Source organism: Rhinolophus sinicus, chromosome 1 (genome assembly GCF_057876585.1).
Source record: "Rhinolophus sinicus isolate RSI-liver-muscle chromosome 1, RSI-T2T, whole genome shotgun sequence".
NCBI lineage: Eukaryota > Metazoa > Chordata > Mammalia > Chiroptera > Rhinolophidae > Rhinolophus > Rhinolophus sinicus.
Genome location: NC_142501.1, coordinates 177,643,406 through 177,666,302, shown reverse-complemented (window position 1 = coordinate 177,666,302; position 22,897 = coordinate 177,643,406). Strand labels below are relative to the sequence as shown.

At 37.1% G+C, this 22,897-nt stretch overlaps 1 protein-coding gene across 8 annotated transcripts in view; it reads right to left on the bottom strand.

The window, feature by feature from the left end:
- Positions 1–22,320, bottom strand: part of RAP1GDS1 (Rap1 GTPase-GDP dissociation stimulator 1) — a 130,558-nt gene extending 108,238 nt beyond the window's left edge. For 3 of the 8 annotated variants that reach the window (XM_019741119.3, XM_019741122.3, XM_074323300.2), the window contains exon 1: positions 22,110–22,299. In XM_019741119.3, coding sequence (XP_019596678.3) covers positions 22,110–22,113 — 4 coding nt within the window. In that variant the 5' untranslated portion in view covers positions 22,114–22,299. Of the gene's footprint in view, positions 1–22,109 lie in introns of all 8 variants that reach the window. The other 5 variants (XM_074323294.2, XM_019741120.3, XM_019741121.3 and 2 more) reach the window with 3 other exon arrangements.
- Between the last annotated feature and the right edge of the window lie 577 nt (positions 22,321–22,897).

The window sequence follows — 22,897 nt, the reverse complement described above, 5'->3', positions numbered from 1 at the left end:
TAAACTATACTACATGTGAGAGAGAAAAAAAACCTTTTATTTCTTATATATTTGTTCCATTCTTTTAAAGCATTTCTTCTAGCTGAGAACTCAAAGACCAACAAAAGACTTAGGTCTCCTCTGGTTATTATCCTTCCTCCTTTTCAAATACATCTTAAATTCTCTAATTTTCTTACAATGATAAAATGAGTACGTGAAGATTGTTTTAGAATCTTACAGAACCTAGATCCAACTTCCCAGTTTCTATTTATCCGGGCTAGAAACTTCAGAAACATGTTCTTCCCAGAGCATATCACTACTCTTTCAAAAACATTCGGTGATTTATTATTGCCTATAGTCCAGAGTACATTGCATGAAAATGCCCTCCTGTCTCATTACTTTCTCACACAACGTGTGAGTCAGTCCCACTAGATTACTGGCTTTTTTCCTACACAAACCTCCATTTTAATAACTGTGCTAATCAGATACTTCCCATCTAAAATGTCTTTCTGTGCATTCTCCATCTACAGAATGACTTCTTACTCTGAAAAGCCAACTAACATACCGATTCTTACGTGAAACTTTCTGTATTCTTGCAGTCAGATCAACTCCTTCCTTTTTTAGGCTCCCATATTTTGTTCATACCTCAACAATGACACTGCTTTCCTTGTTTCCTATACTGCTGCTGTTTCACCATAACCAAGCAATTCATGGACAGAGAAAGTAGCGTATTTTAACGATTAACAGTGCAGCCTCTGGAGTTAGTCCATCTGGGTTCAATTCCTGGCTCCACCACTTAAACTGTATAAGCCATACAACCTTCTTATTTTCTTTTTCTTCTCATATGTAAAATGAAGATGATAATGACACCTATCTCATCAGGTTGTTGTGAGGATTAAATGAGGTGACACATGTAATGCTCTTAGAACAGGCCCTAGCACACAATGAGCAATAAACCACTGTTGACGATTGTTGATGTAATAACTATTGGTAACTCTGCCATAGTTGTATCACTCACAACATCCACATTGTCTCGCACACAGTAAGCATCCAACAAACTACTATGAAATAGAATTCAATGGTGCTCACTAGCTGTGACCCATGAAACAAACAACTATTTTCAATTTTATTTTTTCAATGTTATTTAATTTCTTTACACCCACACACAACATTTAACTAAAATGCATAAATATAAGACTATCTTCTCCTTTTTTGATTTGTTTTCCCCCATATCAATCTCTCCATTCATATGTCAGTGACCTAAGTTGCTTAACCTTTCATGTTTTTTTTTTCCATACTCAAATGATCATGTGTAGATACATGCATCAAGTTTTGGAAGCTTTTTTAACTAAAATGGGATCATAAAATACACATTTTTGCATCTTGATTATCTTAATAACTCTTGTAAATTACTCCAAGTCAACCTGGATAGCTTTAACTCATGCTTTTAAGTAACTGAGACATATTCCATAGTGTAGATATACTACAATTTATTCAACCATTCCTGTACACGTACATTTTCACTTTCTTTTGCTGTAATTTCATTTTGGCCATTGATAATAATAGTGCAATAAACAGCTTTGTACATGTAAACAGCTCTTTTAGTTTTATGAGATAGGCTCCCAGGAATGGGACTACTGGTATTTTAATTTTAATAGATGTTACCAAAAGCTTTCCAAAAAAGACGAAAGATTTCACTTTTCCTCCAGCTATGAATTAAGAGTATTCTTTTCCCAGTAACCTGACTAAAAAATACAGATCACTCTCTATTTCCTAATAGTCTGATAGGTTTAGAGTAATATGTAATTGTTTTAACACTAAAAAAGCAGCATTTCTTCATGCTGGCCATTTGGACTTGCTTTCCTGTAAAGTGTTTATTCACATCCTTTGCCTAGTGTTCAAACGTTGTATAATAGAGGCATTAGCTGTTTGTCATCCATGTAACTTTGTTTCCCCAAATTTATCAGTAATCTACTGATTTTGTTTATGTATTTTATTCTAATTTTCTTTATAGCATCTGGATTTCCATCCATGATTAAGAATCTCTTGAGCATTCAGCAAATGCCCCAGTTTTCTTATAATATTATGATTCATTTAGTTTTTATTTAAGTCTTTGATTCACTAAAATTATATGTGGCCTAAGGTTAGGGTTTACTTTTATTTTCTTGTGTCAGGAGTAGTTTCTAATACTCTACCTTTTCCCACAGAATTAAACTATGATACCACCTTTGTCTCATATACCGAAATGCATTTCTGAAGTCACTTTTGTTTCCAATGAGCTTTGTATATTCTTACACTAACACCATATTGATGTAATTACACTGGCTCTATCTAATATCCTGGTTTCTGATAAGGCTGGTTCTGCTACTACTACATATGCTCTTTTTCAACCTTTTTAGCTACTCTCTCAGATTTCTTTCTTCCATGAGATCTTTAATATCATTTCATCTAATCATTTCAAAGTGAATGAACAAATGAATAAAAACACTTCTGGGTTTATAACTGGAATTATATTAATATTTTAATTTTGGAACAATTTGAATTTTTACACTATGAAGTGTTCCTTTTCACTAAATGTATGTATTTAACTTTGTTCTGATCTTGTTTTAGGTCTCTCAGTAAAATTTCCTATTTTATACAGATCTTGTGGTTTACTGTTAAATTTATTTCAACAAATTTTAAGATTTTTGTCATTAGTGAGAACTGAATTTTTCCCATTACCATGTGTAGGTGTTTATGCCTAGAGTAGAAAAGAGCTATTTTGTATAATTATTAAATATTTAGTCATTCTCTTATTAATGAGATTATTAAAAAGTGATTTTTCAAGTCTCCTGAGTTTTCTACACATACAATTATATGATAAGCAAATATAGATCATGTTACCCATTTCTAAGACAAGGTGAAATGAGAAAATAGTTTCAAACTCTATTAATTCATAGCCAATTAATTGTCTTAGGTTAAAATACAATATAGAAAATTTTCTCTTCTGCTCTTAACATTGCTGCATCCTCTACAACTCTCTGAAGGTGAAGAGATATACTATACTACACACACACACAACCCCAAACCAGAAGAAACGGGGGCTATTTGTTGGCAAGCTAAAAAAGGTTAAGTAGAAAAGTTCATGACTCTCTCAATCACTACTGCTGCTACTACAAATCCCTGGGGTCAAAATATCAACTAGACACCATCCCCTCAACCCCTGCCAGACAAAACGAAAAACAAACTGAGAACTTAGAAAAAGATTTCAAATTGAATCATTTACTATTATCTTCATAATTACTATTTAGTCACAGAACAAAGAGCTTTAAAATTAAAGGGAACATGAAGCTAATGTAAATAGGCCATTTTCTTTAAATTAGTTTCTAACATTAAGTTCCAAAGAAGCACAGTCTAACAGGAATCTACCTAAATACTAAATGTTTAGTGAACACATATACACTTGATTTAGAAAAGAGATACCTGAGCAAAAATGTAACTGTTCAAAGTGTATGTGTTCCAATATTTATTTTCAAGGGCAATTCAGGCAATACTTAGAGAATTAGAAATATTTGTAATTTTTAAAGAAACAAAATAAACACATACAAACAGTTGTATTTGATGAAAGAACTCCAAAATAAATTTCGTAAATTTTATGCCTCATCTTAATTCATTAAGTACTTTAACATGTAGTCATACCTATTCATACATATACATGGGCTTCCCTCCCAATATGAGTCTCCAGGTGGCTCTGACACTAAAACCTCTGTGATAATTTGCCAGTTAATTAGACGCGTACATCTATTAACTAGGTACACCTCTTTCACTCCACAAGATGATTATAATTGCATCTCACATTACTTCCCCCTTCATTTGAAAAAAGAATACTAACTTAAGAGTTCATAAAAATATAAAGGCTTAGCTGAATTTAAACAGCCCCTTCTGTATGTCAAATAGTTTGAACTATACGTCAAGGGATTGAATTCCAAAATTTAACTTTATAATCTTCTAAATCTTCTATTTTTTTGTGTTTTTCATTTTGCTATAGTTGTCCCAGATTCATAAAAATCTTTCAGTTTATTTCTACTGTTAGATGGGAAATTCTTGTAGGAAAGGAAATTCTTCTGGATACTCATACTGTTCTCTATAGAGAAAATTTAATAAATCCTGGAAACCTACCTTACTTTCTGAGTTATTTGCGTTTGCATCTTTTATTATAAATTATGATGCAAACTGCCATGATTAAGAAATATTTTTATTAAGATAGGCTATACGAAAAACAATGACTGTGCTTTACTGTCAGTTTTCTCTTTCATTATTTCAGAATTTGGATAAAAATTTTTGGACTGGTCATTTTTTTTCATTCATTCTTAAGTGGAGCTAACGTCTACTTTAGTTTGAACCAGCAACACTGTAGTCTTGCTTGTCATGTTTCATTAGAGGGTCAAGAGTCTGACAGATGATCTTCACAATTACAGTATTAAACCATAATGGATAAAAGCAAGATAGTTTGTCATTTTATTTCACACAATGCCAAAAGCCCTTTTCACTTAAGAGTCCAAGAATTATTTCACTGTTTTATAGTTGACAAATACAGCTTTAACATTGAATAACACAGATTGCTAATAAGTTAATACAGCAGCCTTTTTATTAGATAGAGATTCAAACTGAGATCCAAGCTGAATTAATTCTTTGTCCCAAAATTGACCAAGAAAAACATTAAGGTGATTTTTTTCTCAACAATCCTCTAATGGAAAGATTTAAAATACTAATACCAAATAGTGGTCAACACCCAGCATATATTAGGCCAACTTAGAAAATTAATTTAGATAAAACAACAAAGTTTGATGGCATTTGTCAAAGAATTTTAAAGAAACCCAACAATTATGCCAGAACAATGTTGGTGAAAATGTGTAATCTGCACATAAACAGCTTGTGTATGGAAGAATTGTTGGAATGATCTCTATAAACAAGAGTTCCAGAAGACATTGGAAAGTGGAAACTATATACTTTCAAACTTCACTGCTGTACAGGTAAGCTAATTGAGTCTTAACAGAAGAGAAACTCTATAAACATAAAAATAACTATTTGAAGTGTATTTGTCCTGCTCCAGCTCACTACACCTAGTATGTGCCTGCAAACCAACTGTCATGTCCTGCACAACAAAAGTTGTGGGAAGCGAGGAGGGCAGCACAGGGTTAAGAAATACACTAGCCAAGAATAGAAGGCAAGTGGGGCCAAGGGATTCCAGCCTTAAAGGACTGAGCCCTGAATCCGGGAAACGCATACATAGCTTTTATTAACAAATGAGTAAGTAAAGTTTGTTAATCTCAAGATCTGTGAATCTCATACATTATAATAGGGAACTGATTCAAACCAATCACCCTTGCCTGCAGGCAGCGGAACCGTAGGATGTATGTACTTCCCCAAGGGAAAAAAACCTTTATGTGTATGAATAGATGGAGAGCTGATGTTATCACATTATTGAATCTCTTCCCAAGCAGGATGTGGGAAGGAATGCAGCCACAGAGGCAGCAGCTCTCCTTAGCCGGGGGAAGGTGGGGGTCTGTGCCCACCTCTATCAATCCCTGAGGTCTCCAGATGGCCCCCAAGTGACTGTGCCTGGCTTAGGTTTCTCCTTCCTTGAGGAGTCTTACCTGTCATTGACTAACCAGCCATCTTTCTGGGGCCAAACAGGGAGACATAAGGTGCAAGCACAAAGGTGAAGCAAAGTCCCTGAAAGGATCCGTCTCACAGACTCTGCTTTCTTTAGGGGCAGGTACGAGGGGACAGACAGGTAGGCTGCTGCGTGGCAACAACCAACCTAGGCAAATATTAAGGAATACATTAAGAAGTTTTAAACTCTAATAAATATATTGCCTGAACTATCATTTATGAACCCACAAAGGAAATATTTTTCCAGGATACTGCTATAGAGAGCAAAAAGAGGCTTTAGGGTGAAGATAAAACAAAAGAGAATTTAGATAAAAATTAAATAAATGAAACAGAAAGCATAATAATATCCTTACTTAAAGCTATGATGGCACCCTGAGTTTAAAAGAAATAAAATTCAAGCAATAGGACAAAGAAACATTAACTTAGTTATTAACTTATTTGTCTCTCAACTCCAAATTCACCCTTCTTGCCTGATCTATAAAAATGAATCTGGGCCCTTTACATACTTGTTCTCTGCCAGGTACTACGATAGAAGCTGTGTGGAGAACAATGGGTAGCACTGAAAAGGAAGATGCTCTCCTTCCTGCTCTGCCTGCATGATTGTCTCCAATGCCAAGTGTCTCCAAGTCATAGCTTTCACCACATATTTTTTCCAGCTCTCAACTCATACAGCAGCAGTGTGTCCAAGAGCCCCAGGCAACTTCAGTCTGCACCCCAGCTCAGGTCACTGCTTCCCACACCATCTCCTCAGCCCTGGAAGTGCGTGTGCAGGAGGTCCTGTGGAGCTGGCCACCCAAAGCCACTCTACTCCAAATTGTACACAGAAGTGTGCTGAGTTCCTGCAGAAGGGGGCCTCGCCAGCTCCCAGCCCTGGCAGTGCCTGCAGTGGTGCCCCACATTCCTCTGCATGCACACCTGTCTGTGTGCCTACCCATCCACCACAGCTTGTTGCTCTCTAAAGAGTTGTTCCTGCAAGTCCGTGATTGTGGATCAGCTCTGGCCCAGGCAACCCAGTGAGCTTCTAGGCCATCCAGAGGGCTGAAACTGTATCTTTTCATGAGAACCCACCTTTCCCAGGAGGTTTCTCCTTCCTTGGATACACTCCCTCAGGACAATAGTACCCTTTAGAGTTTGCTGTCTACCTTTAAAGTTACTCTCCTACTATTGCTTAATAATTTTTTATATCAAACGTCCCCTATTTAAATTATTGTGTGTTGGGAAACAATTCTCCCTAGATTTCTTGGTGTTCCTGCATAGTTGGGGCCTTCTGAGCAAAGAAAATTGAAAAGCTATGATAAATGTAAGTCTCCCTCCCTCGAGACATTTCTAAGATGGTAAAAAAATCCCCTCTTCTTTCTAGAGATTTGCTTTTAGCTTACATCTAGGGTAACAAACCTAGATATGCCTTTCCCTCCTCCCCAGGGAGGATATGTTTAATTCCAGAGTAAAGATAATGGGTGTGTGTGTATGTGTGTCTTGGATGGCAGTTGTGCCAGCAACCTTTTATTAGCTCTCAGTGTCATAATTTTAAGGTTTCTCTCCTGTGGTGCAACCCTGCTACAGTGCAGGGTATCCAGCATTAAAATGTACTATGAGTAATAAACTCTGCTCTATGATCTATGGACTTCATGCTGCCTGTCAGAATATCTATGTACACATACAAACTTGGCTGGTCTTCTGATTGGACCCAGACTGATACAGATACATAAACAGCCTTTTTAGAAAAATGAGGAGTTACGTGAGAAAATACTAAAAATATTAGCTCTTTTATTGAACAATATCACAAACTCTCAGATCATGAATGCTATGTATAAGGTGAATAATAGGTTAAGAAGATAATCTCAAACTCCTAATCATCCAACAATACAAACTGAATGCCTACTGAGCACCACACACTATACTAGGCGCTACAGATACAAAGATGAACACAATGCAATTCTCAAAGTATGGAAAACATTTTTTAGATTTAATTTTATTTCAGTGGGAATTACCTTTACATATCCTAGCTCATTCCCAGAAGCAATAAATGTTAATATTTTCTTGTGTATTCTTCCGAAAGCATTGTGTGACTATATGTGATTATTTATATTTACACACACACATACATAGACACACTAAAACATACGCAATCCAAATGTTACTACAGTACTAATTTTATCATGGTAGTAACCTTGATAAAAAGTACCCATTATTATTAGAATTATTATATTATTTTAGAAAATCATAATAACCACTATATAACTCAAATCCTATGGTAATTGCATGACAAAGTATTATATCATTCAGTGGTAATAAACTTAGAAAACCCACTGTCTTCCAAAAAGTGATAGGAGAGATATTCAAAATAATTTTGCCAAATATACTTCTATGAGGTTATTATTTATAAGATTAATATTAAAATTTATATCAGGAATAACAGCTACTGGAGAGACTAGTACAGGTATTCCTTTCTGACAAGCAGGTTTTATTGGGCTACTGTGTCTTTAAAAATACGTTAATTTTAATGGTAACTGTCCTTATTATACTTATTCTTATATTATTATTATTGTTATTATTATGCTGATTGCCATTTTTTATTAGTCAAACAGGTAAAGTTTACCACACAGCTACAGTGAAACCTACAGCCTTAGCCTTGTTTAAACATGCTTATTTCTTTTCTGGCAGCTAAGACAGTCAATGAATATTTCTTCAAGGGAATTAATGTCAAGTGAAGAACAACTAAAGAAACCATAGGAGAATGCTACAAAATTCTCAGTTAGGCTATCTTCATTTGAAATGAAAGAAAAATTCTGTAAACATTTATTCCGCAGGTAGTTCCCACTTTGATGAGTTTTAATAGTAATCTGTTTCTTAGTGAGACAATGTATCTTTCAGGTTTTATAACTGTTCTAATTATTATTGTATATTGTATATAACAAACCACCCCAAACTTACTGACACAAAACAAAAGCCATTTTATTGTGCTCACATTCTCTGAACCAGGAATTCACAAAGGGCACACTGAGGATGGCTTGTCTCTGCTCCACCAGGTGTGGAGAATCGATGCTGAGTTTCCATGTGTAGGTGTGCCTCTGGGAGTGATTCAGTGGCCAGGGCTGGCATCATCTGAATCATCTGATGGTTCATTCACTCACACGTTTCGTGAATGACCTAGAAGGACTGAAGGCTATGACTGCCCACCTGAGACCTGAGGCCTCTCCACGTGGCTTGCTTTCCTCACAGCATGGCAGCTGCAGGTCTCAGGCTTCTCAGCGCTCCAACCAGACCAGTGTTCCATAAACAGGGTGGAAGCAGCATTGCCTTTTAAGACTGAGTCTAAGAAATCACACAGCATCACTTCGGTGGCATTCTATTGGTTACCAGTAAGTCATAACTGTGCTCAGAATCAACAGGAAGAGAACTCCCCAACTCTCAGTGGGAAGTAGCAAGTCCTAGAAGAATATGTGGGGCAGGAGATATTGCTGTGGCCATCTTTGGACAATATAATCTGCTATAACTTCACACTCACTACATGATTTGTTTAAAATAATATAACAAATAGCACTATATCCTTCAATTGGTTTTAAACCCTGAATACAGGACAAAGTTCCCCCAAAATGATTGCCCTTTTAGCCTTGAAAATAGAAACTAAAATTTATATGGATATTATTTTATGTAATATTTATACCTACCTACCTTGTAAAACAAGTGCTATTATTACCTGTATTTTAATAGATGAGAAAGTTGAATTCAGAAGTTGAATAACTTACCCAGAAAGATAAGTTCCAAAGTTAGGATAAATCCAGACATGTGTGTCTTCAAAGGCCAGGCTGTTTCCACGGAACAGGCAGTCTGCACAGTACCTTCTTAAATAAAACTCATGCAGATCTCATGCATATCAGAACTGTGCAAAGCAAGGACTGCCTGTATCTTGCTTTATATTGATATAAGCTCTTCAAGAATGAATTTATAACCCAACCATGTTAGATAGTAGTCCTAGCTTAACAACGGTCTATAGATCTGAATATGTTACAAAAAAAAAAAAAAAAAAAAAAAAAAAAAATCACAGTGAAATGTACCAGGAAGCAGTCTCTGCCATAGTATCTCAAGGGTATTACAACACTAGGTACATACCCTAGCTTCAGTAAGTGTTTAATTGATTAAGTAAATGAATTCTAAGGAAATTTTCCAGATCACTATATGTAATAAGCACTTGTATACTTCAGGGAAGCTACACCAGGTACTGAAAAAATAAGTATAATCTATCCTCTCATTTAAATTCTTAAAGGTCTGTATTTTCTGTTTCGAGAATTATGGCCTTATCTGTTTCTATTATTCATTTCTTTTATTTTATATTATTTCTTTATCTACCAGTTAGAGGTTAAGCTTTTCAAAAGCAAAAAATGTGACTACTTGCACTACTTATTTTTCCACTTTCTGTGATGCCTAATATGGTAGTCTTATGTTTGATTTGATGGATGGTGCTTTGTACAAACCACATGAAAGCCAGAAACGTGACACAGTGGACAGTTATTGTTTCTTGGAGCTTAGCATCACCCTCTCCCAAAACGCATTCTTGCAACTAAAAGGAAGTTAATCAGCTCATATAAATTTTCTGTCTTTGCTCTAAATAATTTCATTTTTGAGGCCAAATATCTTACAATTTTAAAGATAAACCAACATCTGTATTTCTGTGGAGCATTAATATATCAATGTAAGTTTTATTTTTTTGTAATGATCAGTCTCATCTTTTATATTGGATTTACCTGAGGAATCTTCGAGGGGAATATTTTTCAGAAGAGTTAAAGAAAACAGTTTTTAATAAAACTTGACAAATTTCTTTTCAAAACAATCTTAGATGGTGGGAGTTTCTCAGTTTTGAAAGCAATTTTTTGTTAAAGTATAATGATTCCTAATTTGTATTTTCTGACTATGAAAAACAAAACCTCCACCCATAAATTGGGGAACTTACTAGTTATCTGAAATTATTTTATAAATTTTATATGATTCTTCTTTTTAAAATAATTTTGTGTTTTAAATAATTTAAATTATAGGATTTATATAATTTTTTTATATAATTCTTTTAAATAATTTTATATAATTCTTGTATGTTAGAAAATGCTTTTACAGAATTGTACACCTGAAATCTATGTAACTTTACTAACAATTGTCACCCAATAAACTTTAATTTAAAAAAAAGAAAAAAATGCTTTGTAATGTATAAGAAAATAAAATTTTCTACAAACAATCCAGCAGCTCTACTGCACCTTGATGACTTTTTAAAATGCCATGCCATCATTTTCCCTTAAAAGTATATTTAATGCTTGAGGGCCCCCCCAAAAAAAAAACGAAAAAAGAAAGGAAAAATACAATAGATACTGGTTTGGCGGCTAGTAAGTCTTAACAGGTAACTGAGCTTGAAGGCTTCCATATTATCAGTTATATTAATTCCCTATGAAATGGGGTCTCCCCATCTTCCCCCCTTCCGTTTTATTTGAATTCTATTTTTTGGGCCTCAGGTCTCAGGTGGGCAGTCCTAACCTTCAATTCCTTCCAGGCCATTCACCAAACGTGTGAGTGAATGAACCATCAGATGATTCAGATGATGCCAGCCCCGGCCACTGAATCACTCCCAGAGACACGTCTAGACGTGGAAACTCAGCATCGATCCTCCAGACCTGGTGAGCAGAGACAAGCCATCCTCAGTGTGCCCTTTGTGAATTCCTGGTTCAGAATAATGTTGTTAAATTAGGAGTAGAAGACTGACTTAAATCTGTAGTGACTCTATGACACGAACAAACAAGTATTTACTGAAATCCAACAAGAAATATGAAACACTGAGTGACTAAAATTATATTACTGCATGTGTTATGGGAGTCCAAGAAGTGAGAAGTAGCCTGAGAAATAAGATGTCAGTATGAGAGGTCAGAAGTCGTGTTCATAGAGAATGGTGAAGAGGAGAAAAGAAGTTATTTTGGAAGGAGGAATAACATGAACAAAGGAGTACGGGTACTATCACTGATGAAGAATATATAGGGGACAGTGAGATTATCAAGGGAAGACATACTACGGGGCAGTGAGAAATACAGGGAGGTAGCAGATTTCTATGGATTTTGAAAGCTAAGCAGAGTTTAGACTTCATATGATAGCAAGTTGAAGCAATACTAGATTCTTGAATAGGAGAGCGATGTAATCAGTGCTGCATCATTTTAAAAAGGATTGGTCTGGTCATAGTATGCTAAGAAGACTGCAGAGCAGAGTCTAGTATCAGAGAGGCCAACTAAGAAATGGTCTCAATAGAACCGGAGTGAGGAGATGAGTTCCTAGACTCTAGTAGTAGAAGAGTTTTCCACTAACCTATTTACTTGAATAAATCCTTGGCATTAGCTGTTCACATATGTGTGTGTGTGTACGTGTGCATGCACGCTTGCTTGCTTGCTCTTTCTTTCATGAACAAATTGGGGATGGCCTGGTATGATGAAGAGAACCCTAGCATATGAGGCAGAAAATCAAGATTCTAGATCTGACACACTACCCCTAACTAAATGTGTAAATTTGGGCATGTCTCTCAACCTCACTGACCCTCAGCTCCTTAATCTAGACAGAAACAGAGCCATGACGTCATTGTTTGTGACCCTGGATCTCAAAATTCCAAAACCCGATAATTTGAAGTAATCAGATGTAAATCTAATTTCTGATTTCTTTTAAAACTCTGACTTCCTTGGACTCACACTCCACATGGCAAAACTGATTGGAGTTGAACAGAGAATTCCTCTTTAGATTGGGCACATGCTTTCTAGTTTGCCATAGTCCCACCATTTCCTGCTGTATCCCTACATTGAGGTCCATTGTTAGCTGTCATTCATCGTGTTTTCAGTATAGTAGAGAAGTATTTTTTAAGCTTTTTCTTTTATCAAAGGTGAGAAAATGAAAGACACATTTTTTTTTCCAAGGAAAATGAGAGTAAGTATGTATCTTTTTGGAAATAAAAAAATATTCCTTTAGATTTAGCATGCAAAAAAAGTATATCTCTGTTCAAAAGATAACCGTTTAACCCTCTTTAATCAAATAGTTTCATTTGGGATTGGAAATCCTGCTATACACACTAGAAAGCCATTGAAAAAATATCTAAGGATGAAATGATCAGATCCACATTTTAGAAAGAGTACTCTAGCAGCATGTGAAAACTAGTGAAGAGGATGAATGCTGGGAGAAAGAATATCTGTTACATAGTAGAGAAACGGTCTCAAGAAGAGGTGACAAAGTCCTGAATGACATGTTTATAGTGGAGAAAAGAGAAGAGGATTGATTCAAGGGGTACAATTGTTAGAATTTCAGGAACCCAATGGATATTAGAAGTAGAATGACTCTGGATTTTAGGAATGATTGACTGGATGGATGGTGATACTATTCATGGAGCCAGGAAATTCAGAGAAATAGTGTCTTGAGGAAAGGTGAGGTAGTGTAGCATTACTCTACAGCAGGAATTGGTACAATATAGCCCATCACCTGTTTTTTGGACAGCCCACAGGTGAAAATGGTTTACATTTGTAAATGGGTGACTAAAACCAAAAGGAGAATATTCCATGATGTGCAAATTATATAGAATCCAAATTTCTGTGTCTATAAATAAAGTTTTACTGGAACAAATTCATTCCTTTATTGTCTATACCTATGTCCACATTATGATGACAATTAAGTAGCTGAGACAGAAACCATATGTGGCATCCTCTTAACTGTACACGGCTGCTTGATGCACTACAAATTGCAGTGACAAAGTTATGACTGCCTAGTGTCGTCATACCACAACATTTCATTTTCACTATCATGTCAAAACAAGAAAAGTACTTCTAATGTTATGCATTTAAAGTGGTATATGGATTATTTTGTTATTGAATTAGATGGAAAACCACTATTTTATGCAATGACATTATAGTTATGCTATAAAAATACAACATACACCTATATTACCAGACTAAGCATTCACATATTCACAATTCATAGGAAAATTATCATCAGATAAATTAGAAAATACAAAGTATTGCTCACAGCAAAATTTCTTCCCAAAAATAAAAAATGAAAATGAAGCTGCAAAGTTTCTGTGTGGCTCATTTGTTAGCCAAACAAGGAAAGGTGCTTACTCATGATGATTTAATTATATTGTATTTTAACTACAGCAACCAAAGAAATATTTCCTGGGGGGAGAAAGGGAGGGACTTGTTTAAGAATAGCCTTTCAATAAGAACAGCTACTTGAAGTGGTGAGGACACTGGGGGGACTATCAATTTTCAACTAAAATACAAGGTAAATGAATTTTGGTGCTTGATGAGTTGACAAATATGACTGATAACTGCTTACTGTTGTTATTTTTTCAAGAAGTCAATGCTGAGTATGAAGTGACTGAAGAATTAGCCTCTATAAAGTGTCTGCTTATCAAGAATATTTTCAAAAGTGAGAAAACATCAATTCAGTACAACTTGAAGTGGAATCTGCTAAGATGTGTTACGACTGATTGTGAATATGTGAAGAATAGAAAAAGGCTTAGTTCAATAAACTGACAAAGTTTGTGAAAATGTAAGGTGTTTAAAGCTTATGGTTCTTCATTACATTATTCATAAGCAAGTATTTTTATGGGGAAAATATTTTAAACTATCATGTATTACGAAACCAGTAGTATCAATTTCATTCACTCTCACAGGTATAAACCATCGTCAGTTCTGTACATTTTGATAAGAAATAGAAGCTGAATATCCTGACTTGCCTTATCACACAGTAGTTTAATGGCTTAGCAGTTGTAGAGTTTTACTGTGATTTTTTTTTTAGCTCAATGGTGAGAATGAAATTTCTGAACAAAAAAGCCTTCAACCCCTATTATCAAATAATGAATGGGTTTGGAAATGAGATTTTGTGGCAGATTTGATGTTTCCTGGAATTTGACCTGAAAATCAAGGCAAAACCGTGCTTGTATGGAAACTCATACTATGCTATCATTTTGACAACATTTTTTTGTATCACAAGAAATAATCAATCTGCTTTATATACGTCTTGTGCTATCTAAAGTTAAAACAAGAAGCAAAATATCCATGCATATACAAATTTGCAACAGATATATTTTGCAAGCTCAACTACAGCTCCAGCAGTGTTTTTCAGATCTCATTTCAAGTGCAAAGGAAACTTCCACATATCAAAATGCATTTAGCTATGCAATTGAGGAACCTGCACCTGACTTTCAATTGGAAGTGGTTAATCTGCAATGTAACAGTATGCTAAAGGACAAATATTAAGAGAAGCATCTAAAAGAATTCTGTAAATGCCTTCCATACAATGAATGTGCTCATTAAAATCATATGCCTCTGGATTAATAGCAATTCTTAGCTGTATGAAAGCACACTTCAACAACAAAGTCCATAAAAGGCACATTACGGATCTGCATTAACAAATAAAAATCTGCAATCAATTCTGATGATAGGCTAACATTGAATCTCAATTAAGTAAAATGCTATCTCAAAAAAACAATTACAGTCTTTTCAGTAGACCTGTATTACCATAATTTGTGCTCAATTAATGTTATATTTTGAAATTCATCAATAAAAATTTTGTAAACAGTTGTTTTCTCTCATCATATATATTTTCTCTTTTATCGATGGAGTATCTTTGATTTTGCCTGTTGGCCTGCAGAAAGCCTAAAATGCTTATCATCTGTCCCTTTATGTAAAGTGTGCATACTTCTGCTCTAAGGTGATGCTATTCAAAATGCAGCAGCATCTGGGAAAGTCTTGACAAGGCAAATTATCGGCCCACCCACACCCACTGAATCAGAACTTCTGAGGGTGGGCCCAGTAAGTTTTAAAAACTAAGCTCTCTAGATGATTCTTACGCAAGCTGAAGTTTGAAAACCACTGCTCTTAAACAGGATTTTAGAGACTGAGTTCCATCCCCTTGGATAAATTATTTAATCCTATGAGTCAGTAAAACAGTGAAACTGTTACCCACTTTATACAACTGTTAACGGGATTAAAATTAAATTTTAAAAATATGAAAAAGGAAGTAAAGCTAAATATAAACTGGAATCAATCATTCTTAATAAGTGGTAGTTATTAATCCAATGGTGTGCTGGAGAGCCCCCCCTGTACCAGCACATGAGATATGATTATTAAATTTTCAGAAACTTTGTGAGGCAGTTATTAAAATAGCCATTATGAAAATGAAATTGTATAAACTTAAACTAAATAAGTTATATTAAAACAGGTATTGATACTCAAAACACCTCACTACTTAATTATTACATTTTACTATTATCTGTGCTCACGAGGTTACTACGTCAATATGGTAGATAGTCTATATAACGGTGTGCTGCATCTCAGCTCTTCCCAACTGTGCATTCACAAGAAATCAACAACGAGCACAAATCTGAGTTTTTTGGAGAAGTGCTTTTGGTTAAACATTAACCATTACATCTGGTGATAATTATCAAAAATCATACAATGAATTCAGTTTTGAACTCAATGAGTTTGAATTAACTATGCATGTAGAGATGTCTAATAAACACCTAGATACAAAGATGTGGCCCAGATATATATACATATTTAGGCACCAACAGTATATAAATAATACTTGAAGCCATAAACATGGACAAAATTGAGCAAAAGCAGTCTTTAGAGAGAAGGCCAGATACTGAACACATATGGAAAAAATTCATTTTGTGAACAAAATGTCAGAAAGACTTTGGAGTTTATAAGTACAGCCAATCATGGCTAGCAGCTCAATTTAACTACTTCCATTTACCACTATCCTGATTCTCAGTTTTAACTCCAAGGATGCTTCTTGTAAAAGTTGTATAAACAGAGGGCAATGAGAAAATCAGATTACTCTGCAATTTGAATCCAGCATCCATATCTCGGCCAGCATAGGTAATGGTATTCCCGGCCACCTATTTAGACAAAACTAACTAGTTGGTTCAAACCCTGAAATTGCTACCTCAAGTACATATTATGCTTTAAAAACTAAAGAAAAACAAGTTATATAGGATGATTATAACATATTTCAGACATTAATGATACTGGGTATATTTCAAAGTTTAGTTTCAAAGAATCATAGAATTTTAGAACCAAAGTAGACTTTTTATCTTAATTTATTATTGTTTTTCTATCCACAAGAAGAACTATTTGCCAAGACAAATGTCTAGGAAAGTATTTTAAATTAAAATTTTCGTTATTGTTATCCATTCATTTGGTTATCTAAAATTACCATGTTTCCCTGAAAATAAGACCGATACTTATATTAATTTTTGCTCCAAAAGACGCATTAGGGCTTATGTTCAGGGGATGCCATCCCGAAAAATCATGCTAGGGCTTATTTTCCGGTTAGGTCTTATTTTAGGGTAAACACAGTAACATGGGTTCCCAAAGGAGTGAAATTTCCTTCTCTAGTCTTCCTGACGTTCCATGAGTGGGTATTAAAAATTTAGGTAATTCTTATGACTATTGTGGTGCCACCTATAACTCCAGAATTGCCAAGTTCAAATTCAGGTGGTCTGGAATCTCTGGAGAAAGCAACCAAAATGTTTCCCTAAAGGCACCTGGAAGCTCCAACATTCCACTGTGAAAGTTAACACTATTTTTCTCAAAAAAAAAATTAAGGTTAATATCACTTTCCAAACAGCAGTATTACAGACTTCAGAATAGGACTTTACCAAGGATAGTGAATTTAGCCTTTCTCCCATATGAAAAAAATGGGCATATACAAAATAAATATAATGCTATCATAAAAAAATATAATGACATAGTCAATCTAGCATGTATACCTTTCAAAAATTAATTTTAGTGATTATCAGCTTACAAAAATATTTTACCACTCTACCTTGACTTGCATAGAGAAGTAAAAGTATTATTTTTTACTGTTTATCCATGAAATCATTCCTGGACTTAAAAATACAAAAATATATCTATACTGCTAAATACGTATTCACAAACAAAACTCTAGAACTCAAGAGTAAAATTAGAGGCATAATATACCCTAGAGAAATCCCAAATTCCCAAAGACTAACAGTAAATAAAAAGGGATAAAACCATTTACCAGTAAAAAAAAATACCCTTTATGCAAAATGCCATGTAAAATTTTAAAACCATTCCTAAACTTAACTCTGAATGACAGATACTGCAAAAATAAAACTTACTATACTAAGTCACAAAGACATTAAAAAAAAAAAATGGAATGGCAAAAATATGTGAGGCACTGTGGTGAGATTACAAGTTATTCTCAGGCAAGAAAATAATGTGTCATTCCATCACTCCGTGTAAAGTGCAACATGTTAAAAATGTTTAAGTAAATCCATGCAATTTTACTTAATTAGCAAGGAAAATAACATGACTATACATAGTAAAGGACTATAACATGACTGTAGGAATAGAACGTGACTATACATAGTAAACTCTGTTTCCACTTACTCATTATCACTTAAGCCTTTACAACTGACTTCCCCTATCTACCACACCTCTTAAAGCTGCTTTTTGGAAAATATACTGGGTAACATACTAACCAAACCACATCAACTTGGAGGCTTTTCTCAGTTCCTGTCACTCAGATTGTTCTGAAGCAACAGGCTTTTTAGACCATTCACTCTTTCTTGAAACCAACTATAGGCCAATTCTCATCACTCCTACATACTTCTGTCTTTTTTTCAGCGTCAACTCATTCCATTCCTTTTCCCTAACTATGGGGCCCTAACTACTCCTCAAGATTCTTACCTTGGACAAATTTTCTTTTTCTTTGTTGACTCACACTCCTACCTAACTTCAAATATCATCTCTGGATATTTGTGGATAATTTCCTGATCTCTAGTTTGGATCCTTTTTGAGAGTTTAAATAACTGTCTGTTAGATACTTTGTACCAAGTTTCAGTCAGTCAACAATTTTTTACTGCACAGCTACTATGTGTCAGACACTATGTTAGAAATGTATCCAAAACTTAATATGAAAAGTTCCCGTCATTAAGGAGCAGAAAATCTAAATGGCACACCAAAAAGTCCAACTCAACAGATCCAAAATTGAGTTTTCCTGTTCCCTCTTCCAATGGATTAAATATATACTAATAGATTCTGCATTCTCATTACAGCCGAGGCAACAATAATATGTGACTCTTTTTTCAATTCCACATTCAACCAGTTGCCAAGTAAATCCTGTTCTCTATTTGCAATATTCTATTCCTATTGCTAGAGCCCAGTTCAGGCCATTAAATAAATATTTTCACCCAAACTGCAAAACCACCTTCTGAAGCATTCTCTATTTTCTCATCTAATTTATCCTGCACTCGACTGACAGATTAATTTTCCTAAACCATACATGTGATCCATCACTTAAGTACATAAAAATGTTTAACGGTCCTTCAATAGACAAGTCAAGTCCAAACACTTCTTCAGCTTGGCATTTGTGGTCCTCCATTATCTGGTCTTTATTGATACTTTTTCATCTCTGCCACCTACTATTTCTTCACCTTTTGCTCCTGCCAAATACGGCTTTTTAATCATATCTGGAAACCCCTTGAATACTGCCTATCTCTCTGCCTTCATTTGTCATTTCTTTCCTCCCATCCCCAACCTGATTAACAGTCTCCAATCATTTGTACCTTTAAGAAGTCTAACCACACTTTGGTTCAAATAACATCATTTTTCTAAAATCTTTTTCCACCCTCTAACTCTATTATACATGTAAAGGCTATTTTTTAATATCATTTATACTTTATTTCTACTATAGTTATCTGTGTATGTCATACTCTTCCTGTTAATATTATAAGCAACTTGAAATCAAATGTCTTATATACCTTTGTCCTCCCACTGCACATGATTGACATTCAATAATTAAGTACATGTTGAGTTTATAATAAAATACATATATAAAATAATAGCACAGTTCATAAAATTATATAGGAAGTTTCCTTCAGTTCTTATGGAGAAAAATTACTGCCATGAGAATATATTTTTTTAAAAGTTGCCTTATTTACTTCTTAAAAAGACAGATGAAAAAGTGTTTTTTTCCCCTAGCATTAATCAGTATACCTTCTACTTCTTACATGTACATGAATTATTATTATAACTTCCTTGGCTCAGAATATAAAATGGCTTTCCAAGGTTTAAATTTTACATTATTGCACGCACCTACTGATGACACACTAAATCACCTTACCATTGAAAACAACCTTGTAGAAGGAAATGGCTTGCCTGGAGGCTGCCCCCAAACCCATACCTCACAGAAAACCTAACTTTTTGTGTTGTTTTTTTAGAGAGGAGCAGTTGTAGTATAATTATATATCTCTGTTCCCACTTTCTCCACACCCCCAACAACATCTACCAACCCAAATGTTTTTCAGAGACCATACTTTCAGGTTCACAAGTTAAAAATAATAGATAGGTTTTAAATTCAACAGTTAATTCACCAAAAATTTCCTTAATACCTACTATGTGGAAAGCACTGTTGGGGACACAAAAATTAGTAAGACATAATTTTCGTCTTCTAGAACTCATTATTAAATGCACAACAGACACACATAAACAGTTCCATTATAAAGCAGATTATGTAAGTTCTAAAAAGCTTCCAACAAGGTACAAACAGAATGCTATGAGGAGAGAGAGAGAGAGATGAATTTAATTAACGAGTTATCTGAGAAGCTTCAAATAAGAGATGGATTTCTATTTGGCCTTTTTTTAAAAAAAAAAAATCAAGCAATAACATTCAAGATTTTTAGGATTAATTATTTTTGAGTAAATAATTTCGTTTCAAGTATTTGTATTCACTAGTATTGAAGAATTGGGAGTTTTTCCATTGAAAAGGTACTGATTTGACATGTTAGTTAAAATTTCAGCTAGATTTTTTAAAAGCTCACCTTGAAACATGAGAAGATGTATTTTACAGAGCACTCTTGTGGTATATAGTTAAGAAAATTTTTTATGTTCAAGAAGAAGACACAACGTGTCCAATAATCTTAATATTTACTTAAAATTCTACTCCCAGAGAAAGGCTAGATACATATAAATGGGCCACTCTGTTTTTACAAGTGTTTGTTCAGCATACCAATAGTACATTAAAAGGGAAAAAACTGAACAACTGAAAATGAAATTCAAGGCCCTAGATTCATTTTTCATTCACACCACCTCCTCCTCCAACACTGGCTTCTTCCAGATATATGGTCGAAGGTCTAAATCAGACCTTGAAGAATTTGCTTTTCAAGTAGGCTCTCACGACACCATTTCTAGATTTAGATAACTTCCTTGAAGATTCTGAGTTGCCATGACCTAACTCTGGACAGGCTGAACACTGGGGACAGATGAAAGGATCACACTCATCTCAAGCTTAAAATAACTTGCACAGAAGGGGTGGGAAAAGTCCGAGTTGACAGATGACAACGGAGCACATTTTAAAAAGGGGAAATTATACGACAGGAAGGAGTGAAACAAACTGGGGAACACACAGAAGTATGTTATTCCAAATTGCTACTATTAAAAACAACAAAAAAACTTTGGCTTTTAATTACAGTACAGAACTCATCAGACGTTTTTGTAATTACTGAACTTAACAGTCGAACAACATATGAAAAACGGTCAGGATAAATTATATGTAGTTTTACAAAACATATTTGCATTTCAATATCTCATTCAAACCAACCTCTTGAGATTAACTACGTAAATACAAAGGAACCCAAATCAGATTATGCAGATTTAGGCAGGGGACGCTGGGAACGAATAACTAATGTAAGTTCGGTAACATGTCACACGGTGCAGTTGTCAGCTACAGTAGACAGGCGAGGGAACCCCGTACACGGGTTGAGCACAGGAATCCTGCACACTGTAGTCACCAACAGTAATTCAACAGCTAGTGGCTCTATCCATCCTTCCTACATTCCTCGTGGCCTCTGACAAGTCATCCTTTCAACCTATGAGGCTGCCCGCTCTCGCTCATCGAAAATAATTTCCGTGCAGGTAGTAAAATCACCCTCACAAACTACTTGCTCACACTTCCCCGCCTCGGGATGCGCCGTCCCCACGATGGGGAAAAGGTCGCCCAGCCAGGGAAGTTACGCGAAGTGGGCTTTCTCGGGGTCGACCCCGAGCCTGCAGCCCCGCAGACGCTGGGGAAAGGAAGCAGGCGGCCTCGGGAGAACGGCGGGTGGGCAGAGGATGCGAGCCCGCGAGGCAGGCTCCGCGGTGCCCCGGCACCGGCTCGGGCAGGAAGAATGGAGGAGGGGAGGCGCGGCGGCGCGGTGCCCGCGAGCGGCGCGGCGGTCCGGCCCCGCGGCCCGACCCCACCCCACGCTCGGGACCCTCCCGGCCCGCGGACCCGGCGTGCGTTCCTCGCGCCCTGACTCTCCCCCGAGGCAGAGCCGCTGGTTGACACCCGGGGATCTGAGAAATCCGGCAACTTTGCGCCGAGAATGCTTCCCACCCTGCAACACGCCGAGAAAGAGGAAAATGTCAGGCGATGACGGGGGAGGAAGGGTGACTTACCCATGTTCCTCCCGAGGGTGAGGAGCCTGCAGGGCGAGGCGAAGGTCTCCGGTGCAGGCGTCGCGGCGCTGTGTCCTCCCTCTGCCTCGCTCTCGCCCGCAGCCAGGGAAGGACCCGCGGGGGGTGGCCGCCGGGGAGGAGCAGCTGCTGCTGCTGGGGCTGCTGCTGCTGCAGGCGGCGCGGCCGCGGCGGGGACGAGCGGCGGGGGGCGGGGCGGGGCGGGGCGGCGGGCGCAGCCTGCGGCGGGCGCGGCTCGGAGCGGGCGGGCGGGCGGCACAGGCGCCGGGGCGGCCTGGAGACCGCCCGCCCCGACGCGCGGCCCGGAGCGCCCCGCCCTCCCCACCGAGCATGCTCAGTGCCGCCCTCTTGTTCTCCCGGTGGCGAGGGAATCTCGGCGTGCGGGTGGGCGTGTGTTTGCGGACCGGCTGCAGCCGCCGCCGCCGAGGACCTTGGTGGCGACCGCCGGGGGGGCGGCGGGCGGGCCGCGAGCAGGCCACGCACTAGGGTACTGAGTCCGAGCTGCGACCGTCCGGCTCGCCCCAGGATTGCTACGGGGCCCCCGCCACCCCCACACCCGGTAAACGGGGCTCCCCGGCTGCACAGGCGGGAGGTGCCCGAAGGAGGAGACGCTGGGCCGCCTCAGTCAGGGCAGGACGGTGAGGAAACAAAGCGGACGTCCTGAAACGAAGCAGGATGGACGTAGAGCGACGTAGCCAGGGGCTGGGTACCTGGGGACGCCCGTGTGCCGAGCAGCCGCTGGCCCGCTGGGCAGCGAGCGGGGAGGTGGC